Source organism: Tiliqua scincoides, chromosome 3 (assembly GCF_035046505.1).
Source record: "Tiliqua scincoides isolate rTilSci1 chromosome 3, rTilSci1.hap2, whole genome shotgun sequence".
In the NCBI taxonomy this organism is placed as follows: domain Eukaryota; kingdom Metazoa; phylum Chordata; class Lepidosauria; order Squamata; family Scincidae; genus Tiliqua; species Tiliqua scincoides.
In genome coordinates this window covers 194,034,252-194,059,941 of record NC_089823.1, presented here as the reverse complement: position 1 = coordinate 194,059,941, position 25,690 = coordinate 194,034,252, and the positions used below count along the sequence as shown (strand labels likewise).

Sequence of the window (25,690 nt, the reverse complement as noted above, 5' to 3'; positions counted from 1 at the left end):
CAGGGTCAGGCCTGGTTAGTACTTGGATAGGAGACTGCTTGGGAATACCAGGTGCTGTAGGCTTATACCAGGGGTGTCCAAAGTTTTTGGCAGGAGGGCCACTTCATCTTTCTGACACCGTGTCGGGGGCTGAATTAATTTACATTTCAAATTTGAATAAATTTACATAAATGAATATATTAAAGATGAACTTATATGAATGAATGAAGGTCTTGCAGTAGTTCAAGGCCTATAAAAGGCCTTGCACAAAGCAAGGCTGGCCTTTCCTTTCCTGCTGCTACTGCATCACAGACGTGAAACAACAAGCAGTGGAGGAAGCCCTCATCCCACAGCTCACTTGAGAAGCCAAACAGTTGCCCTCACGCTGAGAGCAGTTGCATCGGGCCAGTGTGGGCTCCAACAAATCTCTAGAGGGCCAGAGGCTCATTGGAGGCTAGGGGTTCCCTGAGGGCCACATAGAGAGAGGCCACATAGAGAGGGCTACAAGTGGCCCCTGGGCCGGGGTTTGGGCACCCCTGGCTTATACCATAGTCTTTTGAGACTGAAGGTTGCCATCAGATGGGAGGGAGCTCTAATTCCACAGCTCATGCAAGAAATCAAACAGTTGCCCTTACGCTGAGAGCAGTTGCGTCTGGCCAGTGTGAGCTCCAACAAATCTCCAGAGGGCCAGAGGCTCATAATAATAATAATAATAACTTTATTTTTACCCCGCCTTTCTCCCTGAAAAGACTCAAGGCAGCTTACAACAGATTAAAAATATAATTTAAAACAAATAAAAACATATTAACATATAAAAAACAGCAGTCAGAATTAAAAAATAGGTAAAAAGAGCATAGAGCAGCAGCAAGTCATAAAAGAATCAGGCCTGTAAAAAATATTAAAAGATGTTAAAAAGATGTTAAAAAGGCCAAGAACTCAGAAGGCTTGTTTAAACAGAAGGGTCTCATTGGAGACTAGAGGCCCTCTGAGGGCCGCATTGAGAGGCTTTGAGGGCCGCAAGTGGCTCCAGGGCCGGGGTTTGGCCACCCGTTTTATACACAGTTACAAAGGTTATCAACAAACACATAGTTTTGAAAAGGCATCTCAAAATCTCTCCAAAGGTAAGACAGCGACAACAAAAGATTTGCCACAGAGGCAATTGCAGCTAAACAGGGCATGTTATCTCCTTTTGTCTTCCAATACAGTTCTGGGATGCAAATTTCACACGTCAAAGCAAATCAGGCTCAGGGTGATCAGATGTCCTTTTTTCCAGGACATGTCCTCTTTTTTAGCCTTATGTCCTAGAAAAAAACTTAAATGTCCTCCTTTCCTTTGTGAGCAGCCCCTGCAGGCAGCACATAGCCTTCTTGTAATTAATAAATTATATGTCATATAGTTTTAAATTTAATAATAGATAATATAGTGTTTCAATTAACTACATGAAATTAATATATGAGTATTTTTAACTTTTATTTTGTCATGTCCTTCATTTTTCTTGGATGTCCTACATCTTGGGGTGCCTTCCTCTTTTGAGGTTATGACATCTGGTCACCTTGATCAGGCTCGTCTTATACATGCTTTCTTGGGAGTAACCATTATTGAACACAGTGGGACTTACTTCCGAGTAGCCATGCATCAGGATTGTTCTGTTACTGCCTGATGCCCAGTTGAAAACAAGGAGGCTGACACACATTTTAACACATCTGTATTAAAAAATAAAGCATGCCCTTAAACAGCCAAAACGCTACAGGCCACAACCCTGTGTGTCCAGTTAACTAAAAGGTAGTTGCATTACATGCACAGCACAATCCTATGCATGTCTACTCAGAAGTAAGACCCCTTGTGTTCAGTGGAACTTACTCTGAGGAAAGTGTGGATACGGTGGCAGCCTCAGAGCCCACTCCTATGCATGTCTACTCAGAAGTCAGTCCCCTTGTGTTCAGTGGGACTTACTCCCAGGAAAGTGTGGATAGGAGGGCAGCCTCAGTGGGGTTTATGTCCAGCTGAAGGACCCCAGGATCACACTGAGTGCAAATGACACACAACGTGTTGTCTGTAGGAGGCAGGGTGGGCGCAGCTGGCCCTTGGAGTGAGGCTGGGAAGAGCAAGAGTAAGAGCCCACCCTAAGGAAGCACCGCAGAGGCAGGAAGATGCTCGCGCAGTGGGTGGAACGTGCCCGGTTTAAGACGCGCAAGGCAAGGGCTTAACTCGTCCAATGACACGACCTTCCTAAGATGGCGGCTTCGAGGCGCCTGAGCCCACGCTCCCTTCCTAAGATAGAGCTGGCGAAGCCCCCTGTCGTCGGCCATTTTGTCCATAGACGGCCGGAGTGTTTGCCAGACTGTAAAACGCCTCGCGAAAGGAGGCAGACCCGCGCCTGTACAGAGGACGATCGGAGGGGCGGCGGGTCGGAGAAGGGCGATTGCGACGGGGGCTTTGCTTTTCAGTCAGGCACTCGGTGTGGTCACCCTGAGGTGACGTAACGAACGTGCGCTTCCGTGGTGGAAAGCCCCCCTCAGCGACGCGCGCTGCGACTCGGAGCGACCTAGTGGTTGCTGGAAGGGGGCTGGATGGGGGCTGCGGCCCGGCTGCGGAGGGGGGACGTCGCTTGCCCGGCTCCTGGGTGCTAGCCGGCGGTGAGCCTGCGGGCCGCTCTCCGCCTCTCACGCCTGCGGGCTCGACGCGTTCAGGAGGCGGGGGTCTTCCCCCCGGCCTCAGGCCTTGACGGCTCCCTCCCGCGTCCTCGCAGAGCTCCGTGCCCGCTGGGGAGGGCGGGGAAGATGTCTGCGGGGCTGCGGGCGGCGAGCCTCCCCGCCTGGAAGAGGCACGTCCTGGACGAGCTGAGGCGGCGGGACCGGCTCCAGAGGCAGGCCTTCGAGGAGATCATCCTGCAGTGTGAGCGGCGCTGCTGGGGGTTCTGCGCGGCTGAGCCCGGCGCTGGAAAGGGCTGGATGCTGGGGGGGCAGGGGGGGCAGTGGTGGCGTAGCTGGAGGGGGCGGAGCAGTCAGGCCGGCAGGGAACCTCAGCGAGGCGGGCAAGCAGCCCCTCCCTTCGGAGCCATTCCTGGCGGGGGGAGCAAAACAGCTGTACGCGGGAGGGGTGAGAGAGCTGTATGGCTCCGTTTTGCTCCCCCTGCAGGGAATGGCTCCAAAGGGAGGGGCCACTTGCCCACCTCGCTGAGGCTCCCTGTCAGCCTGACCGCTCAGCCCCCTCCAGCTACACCACTGGTGGGCACCCCAGCCTGGGGACCCTCAGGGAGCCCCCAGCCTTCAGTGAGCCTCTGGCCCAGATGATGACTGGAAGTGCTGGGGAGACTGTTGGAGCCTGTGCTTCATGCTGGAGGGTGGGCTCAGGAGTTATTTGTATGTCCGCCCCTGACTTAGCCGGCTCGATCTTCACGTCTGGCAGAAGCACATGCATCATTGTCCCAAGTGCATCAATTCACATCTCCACGTGCTTTCTGCTTTGCCCTGGGCGTTATTTTAAACGCTCCCCCCATTGCCACTGAACAACTGATAACACTGCAGTCTTATGAAAAGTCATACTGAGAGGTATAGCCATTAGCCAGAATGTTTTTCTCTTGGTGTGTGGCATAGCACATAGGACAGGGAAACCTTATTGAACAACACAGGCAGATTTCTCTACTGTGCTGGGTAACAAGATGATCTCTTCACTGGTTCCCCAATCGGCGGAGTATGGGGAATTTCCTTATTTCCTGAGGCATGCTGAGAGTATGGGATGGGAATTGCCTTAAGAGTGCAGTCCTATACACATTTATTTGGTAGTAAGTCTCATTGAACTCAGTGGGGCTTACTTCTGAGTAGCCTTGGATTGTGCTGTTAACATCTGGAAGGGTGCATTCGTTTGGAAGGGTGAAAGGGTTTCCTTTGCAGTTTGGAGCAGTCTCTTTGAATGCACCACAAAAACCTTTTGCAATTCACCTGACACGCACAGGGTGTCATCCCACCAGGTGAGCAGGAAAGGAGAACACATAGTGTGTCTTTGTTTTTTTTACAAGGCTGCCTGGGCACAAATGAGTCCTTTTATCTGAATTGGTGTGTTTGAACTCTTTGCTGAAATGTTGCTGTATGTGGGCTTTTTTCCTGTCTCCTCACTGCTTTCAACAGTAGAACTGAGTGAATAACTTTTTTATGCTAGCATAGATGTTTCAAGTAGAATAATGTGCTAAAAACTGAATTTGTGACCAGATTGTTATGTATGCAAAACTTTTGAAAAATGAGTTAGGAAAAAATATTCTCACAAGCAAAGCCTAATGCAGATGTCCAACAGTTTTTCCATCAGACCTGAAGCAGTTGGGCCTGCTTTCGTGACCTTACATGTCAAACTCACAGACATGTTAAAAGGGTGATGTTCTGTAATAGTTACTTCATGCTGCAAAAATTATAGTGACTACAAAAATTATATCCTTACTACTGAATTGTAAAATTGATAGGAATCTGGCAGTTGTCTTTTTAATTGAACTTCTTGCTCCATTAGATAACCGGCTGCTGGAGAAGTCAGATCTCCATTCAGTGTTCGCTGACAAGCTACAAGTGGAAAAGTATGACTTGCCAGGTCGGCATGAGAGCAGGTATTTTCCGAGTCTGGTGTTGATGATTGCAGGTGCTTGATTGTGTTTTGATTTTATTTCTACTAGCAGTGAATAAGCACATTTTGTATTTTCTATACACCACAGTTGTTAAAACTGCTATGATACCCCTACCTGCTATGATCCTGTGAGTGCTTTCTTGGAAGTAGCTCCCCCTAGGTACCACTGGGCTTATTTCCAAGCAACTGTGTATAAAACTGCACACCTATTGCTATAAATGCTCCTTTTAATAAGTTAAAAACTGATGATAGTGGGTTTTTTAAGTCTTATAAGACTTTGAGTAACATACATTGTCTGTATAGTGTGAAAGGGAATGGGTGTAACCTGCTCTTTACATCCGAAGGAACTGTCAAACCTTGATCTTGGAGATCAGTTTACCCACAGCCAACACATTTGCTCAAAGTGTGTAAAACCACAGGTGCACTTAGTATGTTAGTCATAAGATTTTCTTGATGTGTAGCTGCAGTGCTTTCTTTAAGTGATCTGGGGACTACATAATTAGATTATTTTAAATAGAGATCTGTGGAACACATTTCAGATAAGGCTAAGAATTTCTTAGTTCTACCTGAGTATAATGTTTGTGGAAACTGAATGTCTAGAAACTGTATTGCTTGTTGAAGAGTAGTTTGGAATGCTATATGAATTAGAGAAACCCAACATTCTTTCTTCTCTTCCCCTCGAAAATTCCAGTCCAGGACATGATGGTGCAAGAAATGATACTCATTTGCAAGAAATAGCCCAACTAAGAATCAAACATCAAGAGGAACTGACAGAATTGCACAAGAAACGTGGCGAGGTTAGGAACATCCTTCCTAGGAATCTATATAATTTCAAGGGTGTTCTTGTGTGATGGTACACAAATAGTAAATAATTATCTGTTTCTGTTGTCCATGACTTTCCACAATGCGGTAGCTGATTTTTTATATGCATTTCATGTGTAGGAAACATAACGAGCAGTTACTGCTACTACTTTCCTCATGCTTCCATTCCTATAAGGTAGTCTAAAGTGCAGATATGAAATGATGTATGGCACTTTTCATTGGGATCTTTTGCTTTTCAGGATATCTTATTATTAATAATATCTTATTATTATTAGCAGGGCGTGAGTGAAATAGTAATTTGTGTCTAATCTTTAAGATATTTTTCTGTTAATAGCTAAAGTTTACGGTACTCCAGATTTAAATTGAAGCAGAATAACATGCATTGGCACTAATTTCCAAACATAAATAAAATTGACTTTTCTTACTAAAATATCTATTTGGTACAGTGCATTGCCAGTTGAAATGTCTACCCTTCTTATTGTGGAAATGTTTAACCATAAACAGTTGTTATAGTTGGCCTTTGATCATTGTGTTTCTTGATTGATTAGGTGAGGGGTGTGCACACACTACATAAAAGTCTACACATACCAATAGTATAAAATCACTGGTACTCATAGTACCTCTTTGGGTACTCTAGATTTTTTTTCCTAAGGTACATAAAAAGAATCTTGCTGGATCAGGGTCCAACTTCCTGTATCTCACAGTGGCCTGCAGATGCCTCTGGAAGCACAAAAGATGCCTGTATCCTGTTGCAATTCCCTTGCGGCTGGTATTCAGACATAGACTACTTCTAAAACCTAGAGGTTGCATACAGTCATCATGACTTGTAACCTTTGATGGACTTTTTATCCATAAACATGCCTAATCTCTCTTAGAGACATCTAGGCCAGATTGCTAAACTATGAGTACCTGTCCTCTTATTCCCTGTAGTTTCTTTTTTCATTGTAGTTGGCCCAATCTGTGATCGACCTGAATAACCAAATACAACAGAAGGACAAAGAGATGCTAATGAACGATGCAAAGTGAGTAGAATTCATTTGTTGCTGACAGAATTTGATTTTGCTGCTGAAAGTCAGGATGTCATTTCTGGTTGGATTCTCATTGTATGGGCTGCTTCTCTTGAAGGATTGCAGAATATTTGCAAAAGATAGCGGAACTAGAGACAGAGTGCCAAGATCTGCGCAACAAGCTACAAGACCTTGAAAGAGCCAACCAAACTCTTAAAGATGAGTATGATGCTCTCCAGATCACCTTTACGGCTCTTGAAGAGAAACTGAGAAAAACCACTGAAGATAACCAAGAGTTGGTCACGCGGTGGATGGCAGAGAAGGCTCAGGAAGCTAATAGGCTCAATGCAGAAAATGAGAAGGATTCAAGGTACGATCCCAGCATGTTTCCGTAAACTATTTGCTCTGGGTGAAGCTCCTCACAATCTTACAAGCTCCTCACAATCTTACAAGCTCCTCACAATCTTACAAGCTCCTCACAATCTTTTGTGGGTGAGGGAGAGGTTTCCATCTATCTGTGGGTGAACATACATTTCAACAAATGTTAAAGCTTATTTTTGTAGCAAATGAAGCTATTGAGCCAGTATCCCAGCCAGCTACTTCTTAATGGCTCACTCTAGGAAAGGGCATTAATATTTTTTTTTAAAAAGTTGATCTGAATTAGAATAGTTTTCTAGTTTATTAATGCATTTTATTGTGAACTCATTGGGAAATTATATTTTGAAAGCTGGTATAAATTTATTCATACAACTCAAGTCCACATAAGTGGTCTCAGCTTTTCGTGTCAATGGGCATGCTTACATGGAGCAACATAATGTGTGAACTGGCAGGCTGTGTATTTAGTTCAGCACAATTCCTGTAATGGAAGTGGAAAAATGGCTACCACAGTCATTGTACATCCACAGTGCACTTTCTGTGTATCTTTCTGCATAAATAGTTACAAAGGAAGTTTAGGGGTGCTTCTGTGAATAAAAGTGTATTGCATTGCAAGAACTGCTCCTTGAAATTACTTCTTACAAGGTCTCACAAATAATATAGCACATGTAGATATGATGGTTGCAGAGACACTCTCTGAAGCAGTAAGTGTGCCAACTAACACTTCTAAGTAATTATGTTTAAGTATGTGGCTTTTGCCTTTTGGTTACTGGTTTCTCTTGTATTTGAGCAAATGTTGACACAGAATTTTCCAGCATATTTGTTTCTCTCCTTGTAGAAGACGACAGGCCAAGCTTCAGAAAGAACTAGCAGAAGCTGCAAAGGAGCCACTGCCAATTGAACAGTAAGATATTCCACTCTTATGTGCCCCAGTTCTCAACAACCAGCTCACAAGTAACAGTGGCTTATGTCCTAAGGAGTGCAAGAGGAAGGAAACTAGTGAAAGCAAACTTATCACAGCACCCCCACATCTCCCTCCCCAACGTGTTTGCCTGAGAATAGTACCATGATTTTGTGAGGGCTTCAGGGTTACAGAGAGATAAATGAAAATTCTTTATTTCCCCATGCAGCAGAAGCGTCTTCTGTTTGAGCACCAGGCCCTCAAAATGCAACCCAGTGATTTTCAACCGGTTTGCGGCAGTGCATCAGTGTGCCATGAATGGTCCACAGGTGTACCACAGGGGTTTGGGGGAGGGTCATTTGTTAGTAAGGCCTTTGGATATGTGAGCCTTCTACCTGCAACAAGGTGCGCCTTGTCAATTGTTTAAACACTAATGGTGTGCCTTGACCATTTTAGCAGCTTGTCAGTGTGCCATGAGATGAAAGGCTAAAAATCGTGAATGCAACTCATCTCTAATTTCTTTGAATGCAGAACGCTCTTTGTTAAATTTTAGCATTAGTACTCTGTGCTTACTAATGTTCAGTAGTGTGACTAAATGGTATTTATTCTGCCAGTAAGAAAATAGAGGGAAAGTACTCCTGATACCTATACAGGCTTTCTGATCTCTGTTAAGATAGTAGGCAGCAGATAACACAAAATACCTGAATTTCCTTCACCTCTCAAATGATTCAAAGGAGGCATGATCCTGTCCTCCTCTAGGGATGATGATATTGAGGTGCTTGCAGATGAAACCTCTGATCCAGCTGAGGAATCGTCTCCAGTGCGTGCTGTAAGCCGGACAGCAAGGTAAGAAATACAGAGAGGAAGACTGAAAAAAACCATTTGTCCAAAAAATATATGAAACAATTTAAATAGGTGGGAGGGAAGAATGCTTACTGTCCTTAATGGTACAGCAGTGGAAGTACTGCAGTGTCTTAAAAGGGAAAATATTTGATGGTTTTATTTTCCTTTGTGGATGTATTTAAAAAATCCATTGCCAGTAAATGCCTGCAAAGGACACAGTTAATCTATATCTTCTTGGTTTCCATTGAAGTGAAATGGGAGTTTGCATGATTATTGCGTGTTCCCTTTATTTCAGTGGAGACTTGAAGGAAGGTGCTGTGAATTATGCCTGTGGGAGTTATGATGGAATTCCTTCAGATTTCATTTTTTTTAGCATGAGTGACACCTTTCAAGTTTTACTAAAACTTTCTGCAAGATAAAGGTTATTATATGATGGTAGAAGTACTTCTTAATTGTAATTTGGCACTCACATAGTAACTGTCCTCTGTCATGCAAGCAGATAGTGTTTAGTCCCTGCCTCTACTTCTACCCCTGCCCTCTGTGTTATAGTCGCCTTTCCCAGAGACAGAAAGGGCACTACAGGACTAGTGCAGCCAAGGCCAAGAGTTTATAACACTGCTATCTCCCTGGTATTCTTCCACTTCAGAAAAGAATGTGTGTTGGGCTATCCCAGTTTTGCCCTCAACTAGAAGGCCACCACATAGCAGGTGTCCTGGGCAAAGCTCTAGACCTTCTCCCCCCCCTCCCAGTTGTGGTGCCCCTACCTAACATCTGGCACACTGGAAACTACCATTCCCCTTGTACTGGGGGTTCAAAGCTTGGGCCTAGCCAGGTGGAGGGATTCTGGTAGAGATGGATACTCAGCCAGTGTCTGAGCTGACTGAACTCTGATGCTTCTCCTGACCCTCTCACTCTAATTCTGGATGCAGGAGGATCCTGCAGGAATGGCAGTAACTGAAATGGTAAGGAGAGGCAATCAGGCTCTCCTTGGATCAGTTCAAGTCTAGAAGTGATAAAGTTTTGAATATTTTGCAGATAACTCTCTGAATAACAATGAAAATGGATTGAAGAAGCAATCCATTTTTATTGTTATTCAGTATGGTATCTGCAAATGTCCAAACTTAATCAAGTTTGATGAAGCTATTTTGTTTCCAGTTTTGTGGCATGTACTCATGCCATATTTTGAATACAAGAACCTGTTTGTACCTAACCTACTTTGAGTGCCTAAAACTTGAATTAAACCTACACACTTGCTCATCCTTCATTTTATTTTCAGGTCTAAATGACTTAAGCCTGTTAAAATGCCTCTCTTTTTTCCTGCTCTTATCCAATTATGAATTGAGTGTAATTCATGTTGGCCTTTGTGAGCATTTTTTAATTTCTATCGTGGCTTTTCGGGCTGTTCTATACGACTGAGTGTTCTTAATGAACTTGAGTGTCTTTGAGGAGGAATGTTCTCCCTGATGCATGTTGTGGGCTATATGTGTGATTGATCTCTGCTTGAACAATAAGGTTTAAATCTGTCCTCCCCTCCTCTTTAGTAAGCGACTCTCCCAGCCAGCTGGAGGCCTTCTGGACTCTATCACTAATATCTTTGGGTAGGTTAGAATACATCGCCTCTTTTGTTACATATCAGTTCAATATACACCGACATTTCAATGATGCAAGGAATGCAAACAGTTGTCCTTATGTCAGCCTTTTTTCTAGCTTCTGCCTCTTTTATTTTCCCTTTCTTTTTGTTTTCAACTTCCTGTTCTTTACATCTGCCGTGTGCTGACCTCTGATCTTTCCCTCCAGTCTGTCTGAGTCTCCCCTTTTGGGACATCACTCTTCTGATACTGCAAGGTGAAAATTCACTTGAAATTATTCACATTCACTTCAGCATGTGAGTGAGGGGTATTGAAGTAACAACCTTGTTTGATGTCATTTCTGTAGCAGTGAAAAGTCTCTCCTGTTGAAAGATGCATTTGACTTCTTTTGAGAGGGCTACTATATAGCAAGTCAAGTAGCAACATTGCTAAGTTAAGGGCTGTCACAATGTCTGTGCTTTAGCCAGTCATTGTAGTTTCTTCCTGCATTAAGGAGAAGGTATGTGTACAGTAGCAGTAATGTTGGGTGAGCTTCTGGAATAGGCATTATTGTAGTCTGTATCTTTGTGATTCACTGGGATTATTTCATATGGGAGAAGGTTAAGCATTACAAATAGTTGCTGAATGTGGCAGGGTGGTGACCCCTGAATCGTCTCATTTTAATGAAGGACTCCACAAGGCTGCTGAAAAACTAGTAAGTCTCTCATGCCAGCAGTGTCCATGTGAGAGGCAAATTGCAGAGATTATAGTAGCCAAGTGGATTCCCAGCCATGGGTTTTGGGAGGGATGTAACCACCTTGCTCCAAATGAAGTACTGGATTTTGGCCCAAATCTCTCCACCTCTTCCCTCCCATTCTTATCCTATTGTGTAGTCAAGACCATCCAACCCCATATCTATAATTTGGAAAGACAGCTAGTTGCTACTTGTGTTTAATTATGGATTACATGTGCCCTTTCTCAGGAGGCGCTCTGTATCCTCGTGTCCTGCCCCTCAAGATAGTGTTGATGTACACCCAGGTGCAAGCAAAGAAGTGAGAGTCCCTACCATTGCAGTGTGTGTCTTTGTAAGTATATATAGGATACGTTATCTTTAAAAGTATAGCCAACCATGTAGTGCACATGCAAGGAAAATCTCCTGCTTACTGAAACTTTCCCTTGTGTTTACAATTGATTGAAACCATGTGAATTCATACAGAGTTTCCTTTCTTCTTAAGGTTTTTTATAAAATAAGTTGCAAACTCCACCTCATTATTTAATAGATGGCTTTGTGAGGTCAGTGATGACAAGAGAAAGGTCTGATTGCATCAGCAGATTGCACACCCATTAATTTCCAGCTCCCAGCAGTGTTTTTCTTTCTGTCGCCCATCCATGCTCTAGTAATGCTGTGTGTGGTGTTATGAGGCTGCTGACATTATGTGGATGAAGTCTGTGCATGTTACTCACAGTGTAAGGGGCTTTGTGCAGACTGTCATCCAACAAATCCTGTCAAGGAGCTGTCACTTTTGGGATGTGTTTGAATGTGCATGATCTTTAGTTTTCAAGCTGAGACCTCTGCATTTTTAAATTGCGAATGGCAAGACAAGGAATTCATTCTGTTCTACATTAATTGTTGATATTTTAATAAATATATAGATTTTTTTGGTTAATAAAATAGTTTGACCACACATGCATCTGGAACTAAAGCTTTCTTCCAAATGATCCTCTTATGTAACTGCTCAGCATGCTTTAGAAACCCAGGGTTCCAAATCACCTGGAAGAATCCTTCCTATGTTAAGCACTGCCCTTTCTAGACAAATGCTGTATGTGCAGGTGTCCATGAGGTGTGGCTAGTGAGTGCATCACATGGTGGTGTAACTAGTGGGCCTGATCCTGCTGCCTCCGCCCCTGCATTAACTCTATGGGGGGATGATAAACAGAATTTTGGGGAGTGGGAGAATATATTTGTCTGCCTTTGCTCTGATGTACCCAATGAGTCAGATGAACCATGCTAGCAATGGCATATTTTTCTCAACTGCTTCTCAGTATGTAGGCCATTATCATTCCTCCACAATTTTGCAGCCAATTTGGTGGCAACAGTAACATTTTTGCACCACTCCTAACACATTTGTAGTGTCAACTTGTCTCATTTAATTAAACAGATAATGGTGGATTTTGGTATTCTATCCCAACATTTTTTCTCATCACTTTGATAGTGTTATGCCAGAATATTATTGGGGGTCTTAAAACACCACCACCTCATATGCTTTTTTCTCTGTCCTCCCTTTTTCATATCCTTTCTGGTATATGTAGTTTCTGTATAATAATGCTTTGATCCAAATACTTTAAAGTAGCAGACTGTGGCTTGCATCCCAACTTGTGCTTTCACCCCTGGGAGCTTCTGTTCCTGGAAGGAGCTACTAATGGCAAAATTGCTAGTGGGGATGTGACCTCATGTTCAGAAACATTCATTTGCCTGCTTGGTTAAAGATAACTTTTTTAAAAGGCTGAACTTGCAAAGTCATATTCTGGGAATATTTATTCTAGCTGTGTGGTTGTTATCCCTGCTGGTATCCTTACACTTTGGACTCAAGCAAGAAATAATAGTAGAGTGCTTTGATTTGGAAAGTGATTAATTTTTATTATTTACATTATGACTGAATGGCCCAGACTTTAAGATTCTGCCTGCTATTTTAGAATGAGAAATCTAGTCTGGGTCTCCTGATGCCACCTATAATTCTTGCACATGTATTGTTTTCCACTCCCCTAGGATGCTCATGATGGAGAGGTTAACGCAGTGCAGTTCAGTCCTGGCTCTAGGTTACTGGCAACAGGAGGCTTGGACCGGAGGGTCAAACTCTGGGAAGTCTTTGGAGGTGAGCATCGCCTTGACAGGGGAAGGCAAGAAAAGTGAAGATGTGGTGTTTTTTTGTTTGTTTGTTTGCTTTTAAATATCCTTATAGGTGAAAGGGGCTTTGTCTCTTAAGGCTGGAGGTTGCTAATCAAAATAAGCATGAGGTCCAGCAGCTACAGTGCAGAACTGAGGGATTTTAAGAAAGCTAAAGTGATGCAGTGGAAAGGGTGTTGGGTTTGGATATAAACTGTTCACTGCACATGAATATGGAAATTACAAGCTTTGCATGGTGCTGGTCATGGGAGATCACATCTTTGCTTTGCGTTGTTGAAGTGTTAGTCTCAGTTTAGCTGAATGAATCAGATGTGGAGTCCAGACTTCTTCCTGCTTCCCTACTCTCTCTTGTTTTTGTTTTATATACAGACAAATGTGAACTTAAAGGTTCTCTATCGGGCAGTAATGCGGGGATTACAAGCATAGAGTTTGATAGTGCTGTGAGTATGTGTGAACCCATCCTGTCAACTGTTTTCCACCACAGTACTCTAGCCATGTCACTGAAGGCAGCACCAAGTACTCTTGCGTAGGTGAAGAATTGTCCAGAAATAATGTTATGCCTCTTGTGGTGCAGAACTTCTTTATACAATGTTCAGAAAATGTTGTCATGATGTACAAGTTTTAGCTAGGATGTGAAATGCTACTGTTGAATCATTTTGAGGCATTTGGTGTCTGCTTTTTCATGATCTAAAGTTAACAGTGTTTTGCTGAGGTCAATGATGTATAGTAAAAGGTCTGATTACCCAGCAGCTTTGCCTCCTTTACCCTCATAACTCCCAGCAGTTCCTCTTCCATCATGCTCTAGAAATGCTATGGTTGGCAGAGATTTTGCTGATATGTAGTGATGTATTCTGTTTGTGTTACGCTAGAGTCCTGAGTGAACACAGCACAATTCTATCCAACATAAACCAGTTAAGGAGTTATGGTATTGGAATGCTGTCTGGATAGATGATCTCAGGTTTGCAGCTGAGACCTCTTTCAAAGCAAAGCAAATCTCTAGTCAGGAGTGAGTTCTTGTTAATTTATACTCTGCCTTTAAAACAAAATGATCCTCAGGGCAACTGATAGTAACAAGAGAACTCCAATCATCTGGCCAATGGCTCTGTTCACTTCTTCAATCCCCCAGCAACAGACAAGTGGAGCAGAGTGCTTTCTAGGCAGGGAGGGAAAGGCAGGCTCCTTGCAACTGCTCTGTTCCCTGGTTGGCAATGGGGATTAGGCTGTTCTTTCCTTTGCCATTCAAGGAGGTGGGGGGCATCCTCCAGTACCACTTAGTCCTGTCATTAATAAAGTCTTCTTTAGTTCTGTGCCAGGATGAGGCACATGGATGGGGCACATGTGCACATGGATGGGGCAAATGGATCCATATGAACCATGGATGGGGGAGACAGTAAAAAGAAATGTTGTTGGCATCCTTTGGTCTTGGAGGACTATGGTATCGCGCTCTGAATAGTGGTTCTGGAACAGTGCCTTCTCCAGTGCGCGAAGCCTGGGTAAAGTAGATATGGAGGATAGACTGTTACCCATGCAGCAAATCCCCCCCATGTCGCTGAAATGGTCCAATGGAAAGGCAGAAGCCAATACGGTTGGTTCCAGCGGCGTCACAGGAGTAAAAAGAAATAACTATGCACAAAATGGAGAAGCAAGATGGATAAATAGGATAGAAGAGAAATCTGGAGCAGATAACTTGAAAATAAGGAATAGAAACTTGTGCAGAAAACAGAGTCGGTAGAGTCTTAGTGGTAAAGATTTCTTGTCCTCAAGTTCCAGGGAGAAGGCAGGAGGAGATGAGCTGGGCAAAGGCAGAATAAAGTACAGAAGAGAGACAAAGTAGTACTGGTAGGGTTTGGCAATGGCCCAAATTAAGTAGGACAGGGGCATAATTTGAAAATGGGAAGCAATATCTGTCAGGTGTAGAGGACCGCACAGATTTTTCTTCCAGAAGATGAAAGAACACTGTTAATGACAGGTTTAAATGTTTGTTTCTCCAGGGTTCTTATCTATTAGCAGCTTCAAATGACTTTGCCAGTAGGATTTGGACTGTGGATGATCATCGGTTACGGGTGAGTGTCTTGGCTTATTGGTGTGTCTCCCTCTGCATGTGTTACAAATATCAGAAGATGTTAGACTTTTGCAAGGTTTATCTGCTGCCTTTTAACAGCAGTTCTCAATTCCTGATAAAATGTGTTGCAAGCTACTCTCTCTTTCATCTTTACTTGTACTCTTAGGATAATCCAGTTGGAGACCACTTGCTGCGACCTCTGATGTGGAGTGATTGACTATATTGTTTAGTCTATATTGTATAGTTTAAAAAAAAAAACTGAAATTGATTTTGGGGGTGGGGGAATTGCCCTTGGAAAGATTATATGAAGTAAGTTTGTGGGAGCTTTGCTTAAATGAGTTTTAATATTATAGCCCCTACTGGGGTAAGTGATTAAAAATGTGTTGTTAGGTGTGTATTGTTGCTTTGCATTTTAAAGTTGGTTGTACTAGGCCTGAAAACAGTTTCATTCACTGATCTGCTTCCCTTCTGCCATAGTTCAGTGGTAGAGTGTTCAGAAGTTGGACTTAGATCCCAGGTTCAAATTCCTGCACAGCCATCAAGCTTCCTGGGTGGTCTTGGCCCAGGTGCTATCTCTCAGCCTAACCTACATCGCAGGGTTGTTGTGAGGACAAAAGGAGGAAAGGAATTATATACACAACTTTGAGCTCCTTAGAGGAAGAGTGATATAAAATGTGAAAAAATAAAATATTTCACAGATTATTTTAGGTACAGTCACTGGTGTCTCCAAATGAAAAAAGCTCTAGGGTAGCAGGAGTTGGAAAGAACCTCTTGGTGGTATTCCTTGGTAACTCAGATAATTGGAATAGACAGTAAGCTGAATGGTTCCATGATCTGACTTGGTTTAGTAAATATGTTCATATAATAATAGTAATAATAACCCTGTATTTATATACCGCCTTTCTGGTCATTGAATTACTCCTCTGACTTTATTCAAGGCGGTTTACATAGGCAGGCATTTTTAAATCCCTCAAGGGGATTTTTACAATCATAGAGGTTCTCTCTTTCAAGAACCAACAACGTTTCAGAATGGATCTTCCTGGTCTGATCTCACTTCTGGCCTCCAGTTCTCCCACACAGGCTGACAAGCAGGTCCATCTCTCACATGGAGGGCAGCCAAGACGCTTCTTGCTTACACCAAGAGCAGGTGGAATCACTCACCTCGGCTTGTCAGCGGCTTCAAGGTCTCGCCATTCTCAGCCATTCAGGGAGCTGCCGGTGTCCTCAAACTGGCGACCTTCTGATGTTATCTTTGGGCTAACGGAGGCTCTACCCTCTAGACCAGACCTCCTGCCTCCAGTTTATAAATAGTAAACTGTTAATTTAGTGGTATTCTAAAGCTGCAATCCTGTACATACATACTTGGCATTCCAGTGGACTCATTAGGGATTATTTCTGAATAGAAATGCATAGGATAGAGTGGTAAGAGTTACTTTGCTGGGTCAGACAACACCTCAGCACCTATGTTGCTGAACTGGGTACCTCTGGAGAGCTCAGATTATTGCAGTAATCTCAGTATCTGGTATTGGAGGTGTAATGCCAAAGAATACTGAGATTCTATTTAGCTATCATGAATTACAGATCTTGGCCATTTAAAAGAGTGAGAGGTGGTCTTCTGTTGGCAGCCATTTGCAGTTGTATTCAAGGGCTAGCACACTAACTGGGTTTTTATGTATCAAGAATTATTCAGGTCTCGGACTATGAACTCACAGTTTCAATCTCTTTTTAGCACACACTTACAGGCCATAGTGGAAAAGTCTTGTCTGCCAAATTCCTGTTGGATAATGCACGTATTGTGTCTGGGAGTCACGACAGAACCCTCAAGCTGTGGGACCTGCGCAGTAAAGTCTGTAAGGAAGATATTCTGCACAAAACCATGATTTCCTTGTCTTGTTTGCCTCCCACATGCAACCAAGGGTCTAAAAGCAGATCTACTGTTGATTGATTTCTGTTCAAAACTGCTACTGATCATCCGTCTGTTAGGGCAGAGCTTTTCAGATTGGGTTGTCGCGACGCCCCAGCCTGTGGGACCTGGCTTGTTACCCCTTAAGGGGCAGGCGGGGGCGGCCAGGAGGCAGGGAGGAGGCAGCAGCACAATCCCAAGATCGTGCCACTCAAGGGGGCTGCAGGGGCTTGGGTACACTTACCAGAGCTTCCTGCAGCCTCCCGGGGATGAGGGAAACCCTGCGTGGCTGTCTGCAGAGCTCCCCAAAGTTTCACAAGTACGATCACTCCACTTTCACTTTTGAAGCATCAAGGAGCCCTGCGGACAGCCGCACAGGGCTCCTTGCACCCCTGGGAGGCTGCAGGACATTCTGGTAAGTGTACCCAAGCCCCTATAGCCCTCCTGAGTGGCCGCTGCCTTCCCCTGGCCCCTGCTGCCTCCCCGCCCCCGCAAGAACTTACTGCAGCTTTCAAACTTCCTGGGAGTTTGAAAACCACAGTGTTAGGGTTTTACTATCTGCATGGCGTCAACGGGGACATGTTCTTTGAATGTTATAAGAATGGTTTATAATGAGTACAGCCTGAAGTGTAATACCACTAAATCCACATGAAGTGAGTAATCCACTGATCAGTGGAACTGAAGACTTTGTTTGTATTCTAAGTATAATCTTAATTAATACTTCAATTAACAAGCACCTACCATACTTGAAGAGAGGATCCTTTGGAAACAAGGAGATAAAGCCCAGTTCTGAAATAGCTCTGGGTGTCTGATCACTCTTGCCAATGAAGTTACCCACTTGCATATTAGGACCTTTAAGAGGGAATAACCCACCAATTCATATTTTCATGTCCTTTTATCTGATACTGTCTTTACACAAAATAACTACAACTCTGTAAACCTTTTCATTTGAGTTATTCCTGGTTATTGGGTAGACTTGCATGCTTTTTGAAGCATGACATCTGATGGTCGTTTTTAGTTTCTGTATGGGGGGGCAATATCCACAGATCCTGTGGCTGTGGATAACTCAGCTGCAAAACACATATTGTAAAACTGACATGAACTATGATATGTATTGGCCCATAGATCTGTTTTCAGACAGCCGGGGCTTCAGCAGCTTCAGATTGATATTGACCTGCAGTTTACTTCTGTTTTCTAGCTAGGGTAAAGCAACCCCCATAAATCTTTATGGAGAGCAACAGGAAGCTTCGATCAAGTACCACTTTTTCTCCTGAAAAAAGATCTCAGTGGCAGAGATAGATCGCAGTGTGAAACAAGTGCTAGGGTCTTACAGCAGCTACTCAGTTGTTAGCTGGTTGAACATGAAGCTTTCTTAATGCCTTCAAATTTTGAGTTTTATGAACCTGGCAAAATTGTGCCTTCTGCAACATCTGTATTTAATGTTTTGTATTACTTTTATGCCCAGCACAGGGCAAGGAGGCACATCACTACTATTTTGCTTAGAATTCCTGTGACAAGATAAGATTTCCCACCAGTTCAGTAGAACACATATGCAGTTGCCTAGTAGAAATGGCAAAATTTGTACAGTAAAAGTTCTGGCGCTTGATATTCAGGAAAGCTCTGTTAACTGGCTCAGGGCCCAATCCTATACAGTGTGCACCGACTTACCTTTGGTGCACACTGTTGCAAACATGTCATAAGGCATGTTTACAGGTCCTAGCGCCAGTGCTAGCTCAGCGCTAGCTCAGCACTGACTGGTGCAGTACTAGGCTATTGCCAGTGGAGCACCAGTACTCCACCACTCAGCAGTTGTGTGGACTGCCGGGCAATGGAGAGGTAGGTAGGGGCATGGGGGAGGGGGCATTCCGGGGCAGAGGGAGGGGGGAGAGGGCAGGGAGGAAGTATACTGGTGAGGGAGCGGTGCGGGAGGTAGGCAGGACTGGTGGAGCTTTGCTCCTCCGGATCCTGAGCCTCCATGTCGGGCCAGCAGCCCAACACAGAGGCTCTTGATTCTACCCTTGGATCACAATAGAGTTGAGTAGCCCCATTGCGGGGCTGCTTGCCTTACCCAGGGGGAGAGGACAAAAGCTGCCAGTTCTGCTGAGGTTGTGCTTAGGATGCTGCAGCAGACATTTTTGGTGCCGCTGCAGCCCTGGGCACCAGGCCCAGGACTGGACTGCCTATGAGTTCACCAGCCCTAACTTCTGGGTTGCAACTAATGTAGCTGATGCCTGCCAAAGCTGAACTAGCTCCACTATGAAACTGACAACATCTGAAACATTTTAATACAAGAAATTGTATCTGGCAATCCTTCAGTCCCTGAGTTGTTAGATATCACAACTTTTACTGTATTTGCTTGGATACCCAAAACAACTGGGTCAGTGTTCAGTTATTGGGTTCCTAAGCTAGTTGGACTGGATGGCTTATGTAGCTGACATCATTAGCCAGTGGTATAGCTAATGATCATGTAGCCCGGTGCCAAGCTCAGACCATTGCCCCAGAAGTGATATCACAACAGGAAGTGAGGTCATGCCCGAGCTTTAAAAAAAGTGAAAATTGGGAGGAACCCACCTCCCCCCCCCCCAGCAGTTTGCCACTCACTTGCTCTGCTGCCTCCCCTCTTTCAGTGGCATAGCTAAGGCATCTGTCTGCTACCTGGGGTCAAAGAAGATTTGTATCTTCCCCCTCTGACCAAATCAAATTTAATTAAGTAAATAAATAAAAAGTATGACCCTTATCAGTCAGAGACACTGTGCTGGGGTGAAGAGGGCTGGTTATTCTCCCCCTGCTAAATATAAGAGGAGCACCACTTGAAAAAGTGCTTTTTTACCCAGTTAATTAGTAGGGGTAACTGTATTATGATGCATGGAAATGAGAGCTGACTCATATTAACACCTTATTGGTTTCACCCTGAATCATAACATGTCATTGCAACATGTCAATAACATAATAACATGCCATTGTCTCTCAGAACAATCAATTTCATGAGTCAGTTTTGAGTTAAGAAAATCTACTTTTTGTTCCATGAGCCAGTTGTGTTTTCATTTTATTGGCCATAACTTTCGATAGATACAGATATTCCAGTGCAGTTTGTTTCATTGCATTCAGCGTAAAATTACCTTTCCAATGATATATAACACGATGGTATTATTCATACATAAAAAGATTTTCACAATTTTGGTCACTAGTGTCAAGCTCAGTTTGTTGTTTCCCTAAAGCTTGATGCCCAGTGCAGCTGCTACCCCCTGCACCCTCTTAGGTACGCCACTGTTAGTAGCCAAGATTTTAGAACTCCTGAAAAATCTACAGAAATCCAATGTTGTGCTCAATTATGATTTGTTGAGATATGAATTTAGATCCAATAAGGCTATTGTGGGTTTTTTGTTTTTAAGGTATAAAAACAGTGTTTGCTGGCTCAAGCTGCAATGATTTAGTCTGCACAGAGCAATGTGTGATGAGTGGACACTTTGACAAGAAAATTCGCTTTTGGGATATTAGGTAAACTATTTTTTGAAAAGTTTTATGCTCTGGGGACTTGTCAGAAGGTACCACAAGAAATCAACATATTGTGTTAGAAATATGTAGACTTTTCCTCAAGCGCTGTGATGAGAATCTCATCTGTTGGAAGACTGAGTTATTGTTATCTAAAAATTGGCACATTAAACACTACTGTGCTCAGATGTCTATCTTCCTAGTTAAGAAGAGAAATCTGGACTCAGAGGGTGCAAAAGGAGTGGACAAGAGTTCTCTGTTCCAAATACTCCATGCAGAATTGTTTAATTTCATATAATTTAATTAGACTCTTGTTTGTGAAATTTGAAATTCACAGGCAATGGGTGGATTGCTAAAGGGCTAGAAAGATGAAAAGAATTAATGGGACGGTTCAGCTAAGAGGAGAATCAAAACCACAAGCAGAAGAAAAGATGGAGCATGAAGTTCCTCTCTTATATGACTAGAAACATATTATGGTGGTGCCACAGTTCATAATTACCTGATTTGGAATACAAAGTTGTTGAGCTCGTATTTGGATGTATTATGCAAGAAGTGACATTTTTACCAGAAGTTCTTGTCCATGTTGGGATGGAAAACTGTAAAAAAGCTTGGAGAGCTTTATTGGTAGCTTAGGGACTACATGGTACTCTGGAACCTTCAAGACCTTTGGGGACTTTGTCATAGGTTTGTCTGCACTGCTGGTCATGTCCAGGGCTGGACAAAAAATTATTAAAACTTTTTAGAGCAGTTGAAAGCATTAAACTGAGAGAAAACACACTGTTTTAAAACATTTCCAAGAAAACTCAAATATTATGATCCTCTTTCTATCTTGTATGATCATGCTTTAGCACGATGTTAGTGAAGCTGTAGTAGTCCCATGTGCCAGAGAACACTGATTTAGGTACTCTTAAGGAAACAATAACTTATACCACCTTCTGTTTTTAGAACTGAGTGTGTAGTACGGGAAATGGAATTGCTCGGTAGGATTACAGCTCTAGATCTCAACCCAGAGAGAACAGAGCTCCTCACCTGTTCTCGAGATGATCTGTTAAAGATTATTGATCTTCGAGTAAATGCTGTTAAACAGACTTTCAGGTGAGTGGGTTTTACAAGTTCTGCAGAAAGTAAATAGCTTGTAGCACCAGAAGTGTGTCAAGGAGATTGTTTCTTATATGTCAAAAACTAGGACTACAGGTTTTTGCCCTGTTATCTGGAAAATTAATAAGCTAGTCTGGTTCTGGAAAATCTTTGCTTGACTGTCTACTTCAGCTTGATGGAGATTATTGTTCTTAACTGACATCCAAAAGAGGTTTTGGTTCATGTGCACAAGATGAAGAGAGTTGTGGTGAAATGGATTCTTTGAAATTAGATGATTCATCTTAGATCAGTTGTCATTTTGTGGCTGCCTTAAGATTCATATCTGGGGGGAAAACAACCAACAACATTTCACTGAACATTTTTTTTTTTTGCTTCCTTCAGTGCCCAAGGGTTTAAATGTGGGTCTGACTGGACCAGAGTTGTATTCAGGTAAGACACTAAGCAGGTCAAGCTATAAGGAGCTTAAGAGGGGAGTATGATACTTTCCATTTGTATACTCCTAAGTGATCCTGATGTCAAAGCAATGCATTATTATTATTATTATTATTATTATTATTATTATTATTATTATAAATAATATTACATTATCCTAGTTATCACAACAACTTCCAGTTTCAAAAATAAAATGATCCAGGTCTAACTGCAGAACTTTCCAGTCCTTGTATTGAATCTGATTGTCCTGTACGTGATTCCTAGAAGGGTCTGTCTGACTGGATCCCCACAGAAAAATACCTGATCAATAGGTACTTGTTAACATAAACGGAGGCATATACATCCTATGGGTACTGTGAAATCCTGGAGTGCAGCAAGGTTCTTTTAGTACTACGAGGGTCGCCCAGAAAGTAATGCACCACATTTTTTTTCTTCAACATTTATTTATTGAACACAATGAAACTTACACACAAGAAAGAATGATGTTTCTTCTACACTCCCTATTTTTCCACGTAATCTCCGTCCAGTTCTATGATTCTTCCTCCAGCGAGACACGAGGGCATGTATGCCCTGTCGGTACCACTCCTTGTTCTGGTCACAAAGCCATTTCTGCACTGTGCGAATCACCTCTTTGTCATCCTCAAAATGTCTTCCACGAATGGCATCCTTTAATGGCCCAAACAAGTGGAAGTTTGAGGGACCTAGGTCAGGGCTGTAGGGTGGATGGGGTAACACAGTCCAACCCTGTTTAGTGATGTGTTCCGAAGTCCTCAAACTTGTGTGAGGCCGAGCGTTATCATGTTGAATCAAACATTCACCTGGGTTGTTATGGCGCCGAAGTCGCTGGAAGCGCTTCTTGAGTTTGGTTAATGTCTTCACATAAGCTTCAGAATTAATGGTGCTGCCTCTTGGCATCACATCAATGAGTATGACGCCCTCACAGTCCCAAAACACAGTGCTCATGACCTTACCAGCAGAAGCAGTTGCTTTGAATTTTTTCTTCTGTGGAGATTGAGGATGACGCCATTCCATTGACTGTTGTTTTGTTTCGGGCTCAAAATGGTGAACCCAGGTTTCATCACCTGTCACAATCCTGGACAAGAACGCTTCCCCCTCATCTTCAAAATGTTTCAGCAACTCAGAAGAAATGTTTTTTCTGAGAGATTTGTGGTCCACCGTAAGACAGCGCGGAACCCATCGTGCACACACTTTTGAGTAATCAAGAGCACGGATGATTGCATCCACACTTCCTTTGCTGATTGACAGCTTCAGCGCCAACTGCCTAGTCATTATGCATCGGTCCTCGCGAATGAGCACATCAGCAAGCTGCGTCTTGTCAGGTGTGACAGCCGTGGATGGCCGCCCCGAACGCTGCAAATCTTGGAGCTCTGCCGAACCGCCTTCTAATGGCCTCACCCTCTGTGCCCAGCGACTAACTGTACTTCTGTCGACTGCAGATTCTCCATAAACTGTACACAAACATTTGTGAATGTTCCCAACAGTTTCTTTCTCCGCAGTGAGAAATTCAATGACGACACGCTGCTTGTAACATACATCACTTATAGACGCCATTTCGAAACACTGCTGCAGCTACGCTATCTGTCTGAAGAACCCAAAAATTTGTGTGCGCACTCCTGAAAATTCAAATAATGTATATCTAAAGTTTCGCATTCGTACCATTACTGTAGGCTGAGAAAAAAAATGTGGTGCATTACTTTCTGGGCAACCCTCGTAATTGCCAAGAAGGGTTTTTAGATGAGGAGTGTCTCATTAGTGGACTTGCTTGGAGCTCTTCTTTATACAGGGCTTCAAAACAAAAAATGTATGATTCTTGTACCCTCTAGCTAACTTGCAGTGTTAGGAGGTGTCTGCCTTACTTGGATTACATTTTTCTTACTACTTCAGACAAGTAGGAAATAATTCAGCACCAACTTTGCATTGCACTGTGGTTGACTATTCTCCTCCCCCACTGGTTGAGAGGAAAATACCCACCATTCCAGAGGAGAATCTATCGACTGACATTTTGTCTTCCAGTTAGGCAAGCAGATGCTCTCGGAACAGAATTTTGGAAATAACAAATATTTGACAACAGATTTGTGCTATTGTCACTCCCTGGCTGTTTCCCCATCACACAGTCTGGAAAATGCCTGTGCTGGCACCCTTGTCAGCCATTGGTCTGCTGTAGTTTGTGTTGAAACTATGACTATGACCTTTCTGGATCTGGTCCTGGAAAAAATACTTTCTGCTCACTGAGCTTGTGACTTGAAGCTGTAACCGCTTTAAATCTTGCATCTGATCTATATTCGAAGCCTCCCAGAAGCAGGCTTCTGTGGTAACTTTACATTGTGGACACAATATGCATTAGTAGTGGAGGTTGGTATATTGATAGAGGAAATAAGTCTCAAAATGAAATACCTTTTTCTCCTCTTACCCTAATCTATGATTTTTCAGCCCTGATGGAAATTATGTGGTGGCTGGCTCAGCAGACGGGTCCCTCTATATTTGGAATGTGCTTACCGGAAAAGTGGAGAAGGTACTCTCCAAACATCACAGGTAAGGAAAGATAACTGAGGCAACTCATTGTTCAGTGCCTAGCGATCCCCCACGAACCCACAAGTGAGAGAGAAATTGAAAATGTTGAAAATACCATGAGAATGCTGAAGTCCTTGTGTGCTGAAATTGTAGGTTCCCTTTGTGGCAGGCTAACTGACTTATACAGTATATCAGAAATGAAATATTTGATCCTTGAACACAAACTTCAGTGACTGAAGGAGGCAACAACATAATTGCCCTAAATACAGGCGTGCCCCCATATCCAGGGAGGTGCCATTCCAGAACCTCCCCAGCCACTGGAGGCGAGGGGAGCTCCACCCCCCATGACTCCAGAGGGTCCTCTGATCCCAGCAGAGGTCCATGACCTCTGTTAGGTTCAGAGGACCCTCTAGAGTCCTTATGAAAAAACCAGAAGTGACATTTTTTTGCCTCTAAGGCTCAGTCTGAGCCTGGCAGAGGCTGCAGATGACTGTTCATGACCTCTGCTAGGCTCAGAGGACCCTCTGGAGTCACGGGGAGTGGAGCTCTCCTTGTCTCTGGAGGGGGCATGCGCTGGGGGGCCACACACCCAATCCATGGATAAGTGAAACTGCAGGTATGGGATCTGGATGTGAGGGGTCCTCTGTATAGCTTCCTTGAGATTTGATCTCATGTCCTCCTTTAACCCAGATTCAGTGTACTTCAAAGTATTTCTGGTATCTAGCATGTGTGATCTGGTTTTATGCTTTGTTTCAGCAACTCGATCAATGCTGTGGCGTGGTCACCCTCTGGAGCGCATGTGGTCAGCGTGGACAAAGGAAACAAGGCTGTACTGTGGTCTGAGTTTTGATCTTAAAGCTCCAAAACTGGCATGCCAGAAACCTGCATGGGAGGTCAATGGTCAGTGTGTGTCTGGACAGGATGGAAGTTCCAAGTCTGGCTCCAGTCTACAGCCTTCTGCGGAGAGTGCAAGCTTGGCTCTAGGAAAGAATTCCCAATGCAGCAACTGAGGAAGAAAAGCCCTTCCTGTCTGAGTACGTTGCTGGCATTCAGCCTCCTTAAAGGTTTGGCTGCATTGGGTGAAGAACCAATAGTCTCTTAAGACCATCTGTGCAAGAGTTCTCACCCCACACAGCAGTGCCAAACAATTCTTTAAACAGTTT

At 43.4% G+C, this 25,690-nt stretch overlaps 1 protein-coding gene and 2 non-coding genes across 6 annotated transcripts; all 3 read left to right on the top strand.

The window, feature by feature from the left end:
• Window positions 1–2,488: 2,488 nt before the first annotated feature.
• On the top strand, window positions 2,489–25,468 carry ATG16L1 (autophagy related 16 like 1). Of its 4 annotated transcripts, XM_066619601.1 has the most exons (19): window positions 2,489–2,874; window positions 4,477–4,570; window positions 5,279–5,384; window positions 6,358–6,431; window positions 6,535–6,786; window positions 7,630–7,695; window positions 8,452–8,538; window positions 10,077–10,133; window positions 10,333–10,380; window positions 11,086–11,188; window positions 12,871–12,976; window positions 13,378–13,448; window positions 15,000–15,071; window positions 16,800–16,920; window positions 20,366–20,471; window positions 21,411–21,560; window positions 21,945–21,992; window positions 24,447–24,548; window positions 25,284–25,468. In XM_066619601.1, the coding sequence occupies exons 1-19, from the start codon at window positions 2,760–2,762 to the stop codon at window positions 25,375–25,377; spliced, it is 1,872 nt and encodes a 623-aa protein (XP_066475698.1). In that variant the 5' UTR covers window positions 2,489–2,759; the 3' UTR covers window positions 25,378–25,468. The 4 variants fall into 4 exon arrangements, with proteins under 4 accessions (XP_066475698.1, XP_066475700.1, XP_066475699.1 ...); XM_066619603.1 differs by lacking the exon at window positions 10,077–10,133; XM_066619602.1 differs by lacking the exon at window positions 10,333–10,380.
• On the top strand, window positions 11,396–11,674 carry LOC136647096 (small Cajal body-specific RNA 6). Its single transcript, XR_010794260.1, has one exon. It is a non-coding gene; the product is annotated as a small Cajal body-specific RNA 6 (non-coding RNA).
• Window positions 13,720–13,982, top strand: LOC136647095 (small Cajal body-specific RNA 6). The gene has a single exon (XR_010794259.1). It is a non-coding gene; the product is annotated as a small Cajal body-specific RNA 6 (non-coding RNA).
• Window positions 25,469–25,690: the final 222 nt, after the last annotated feature.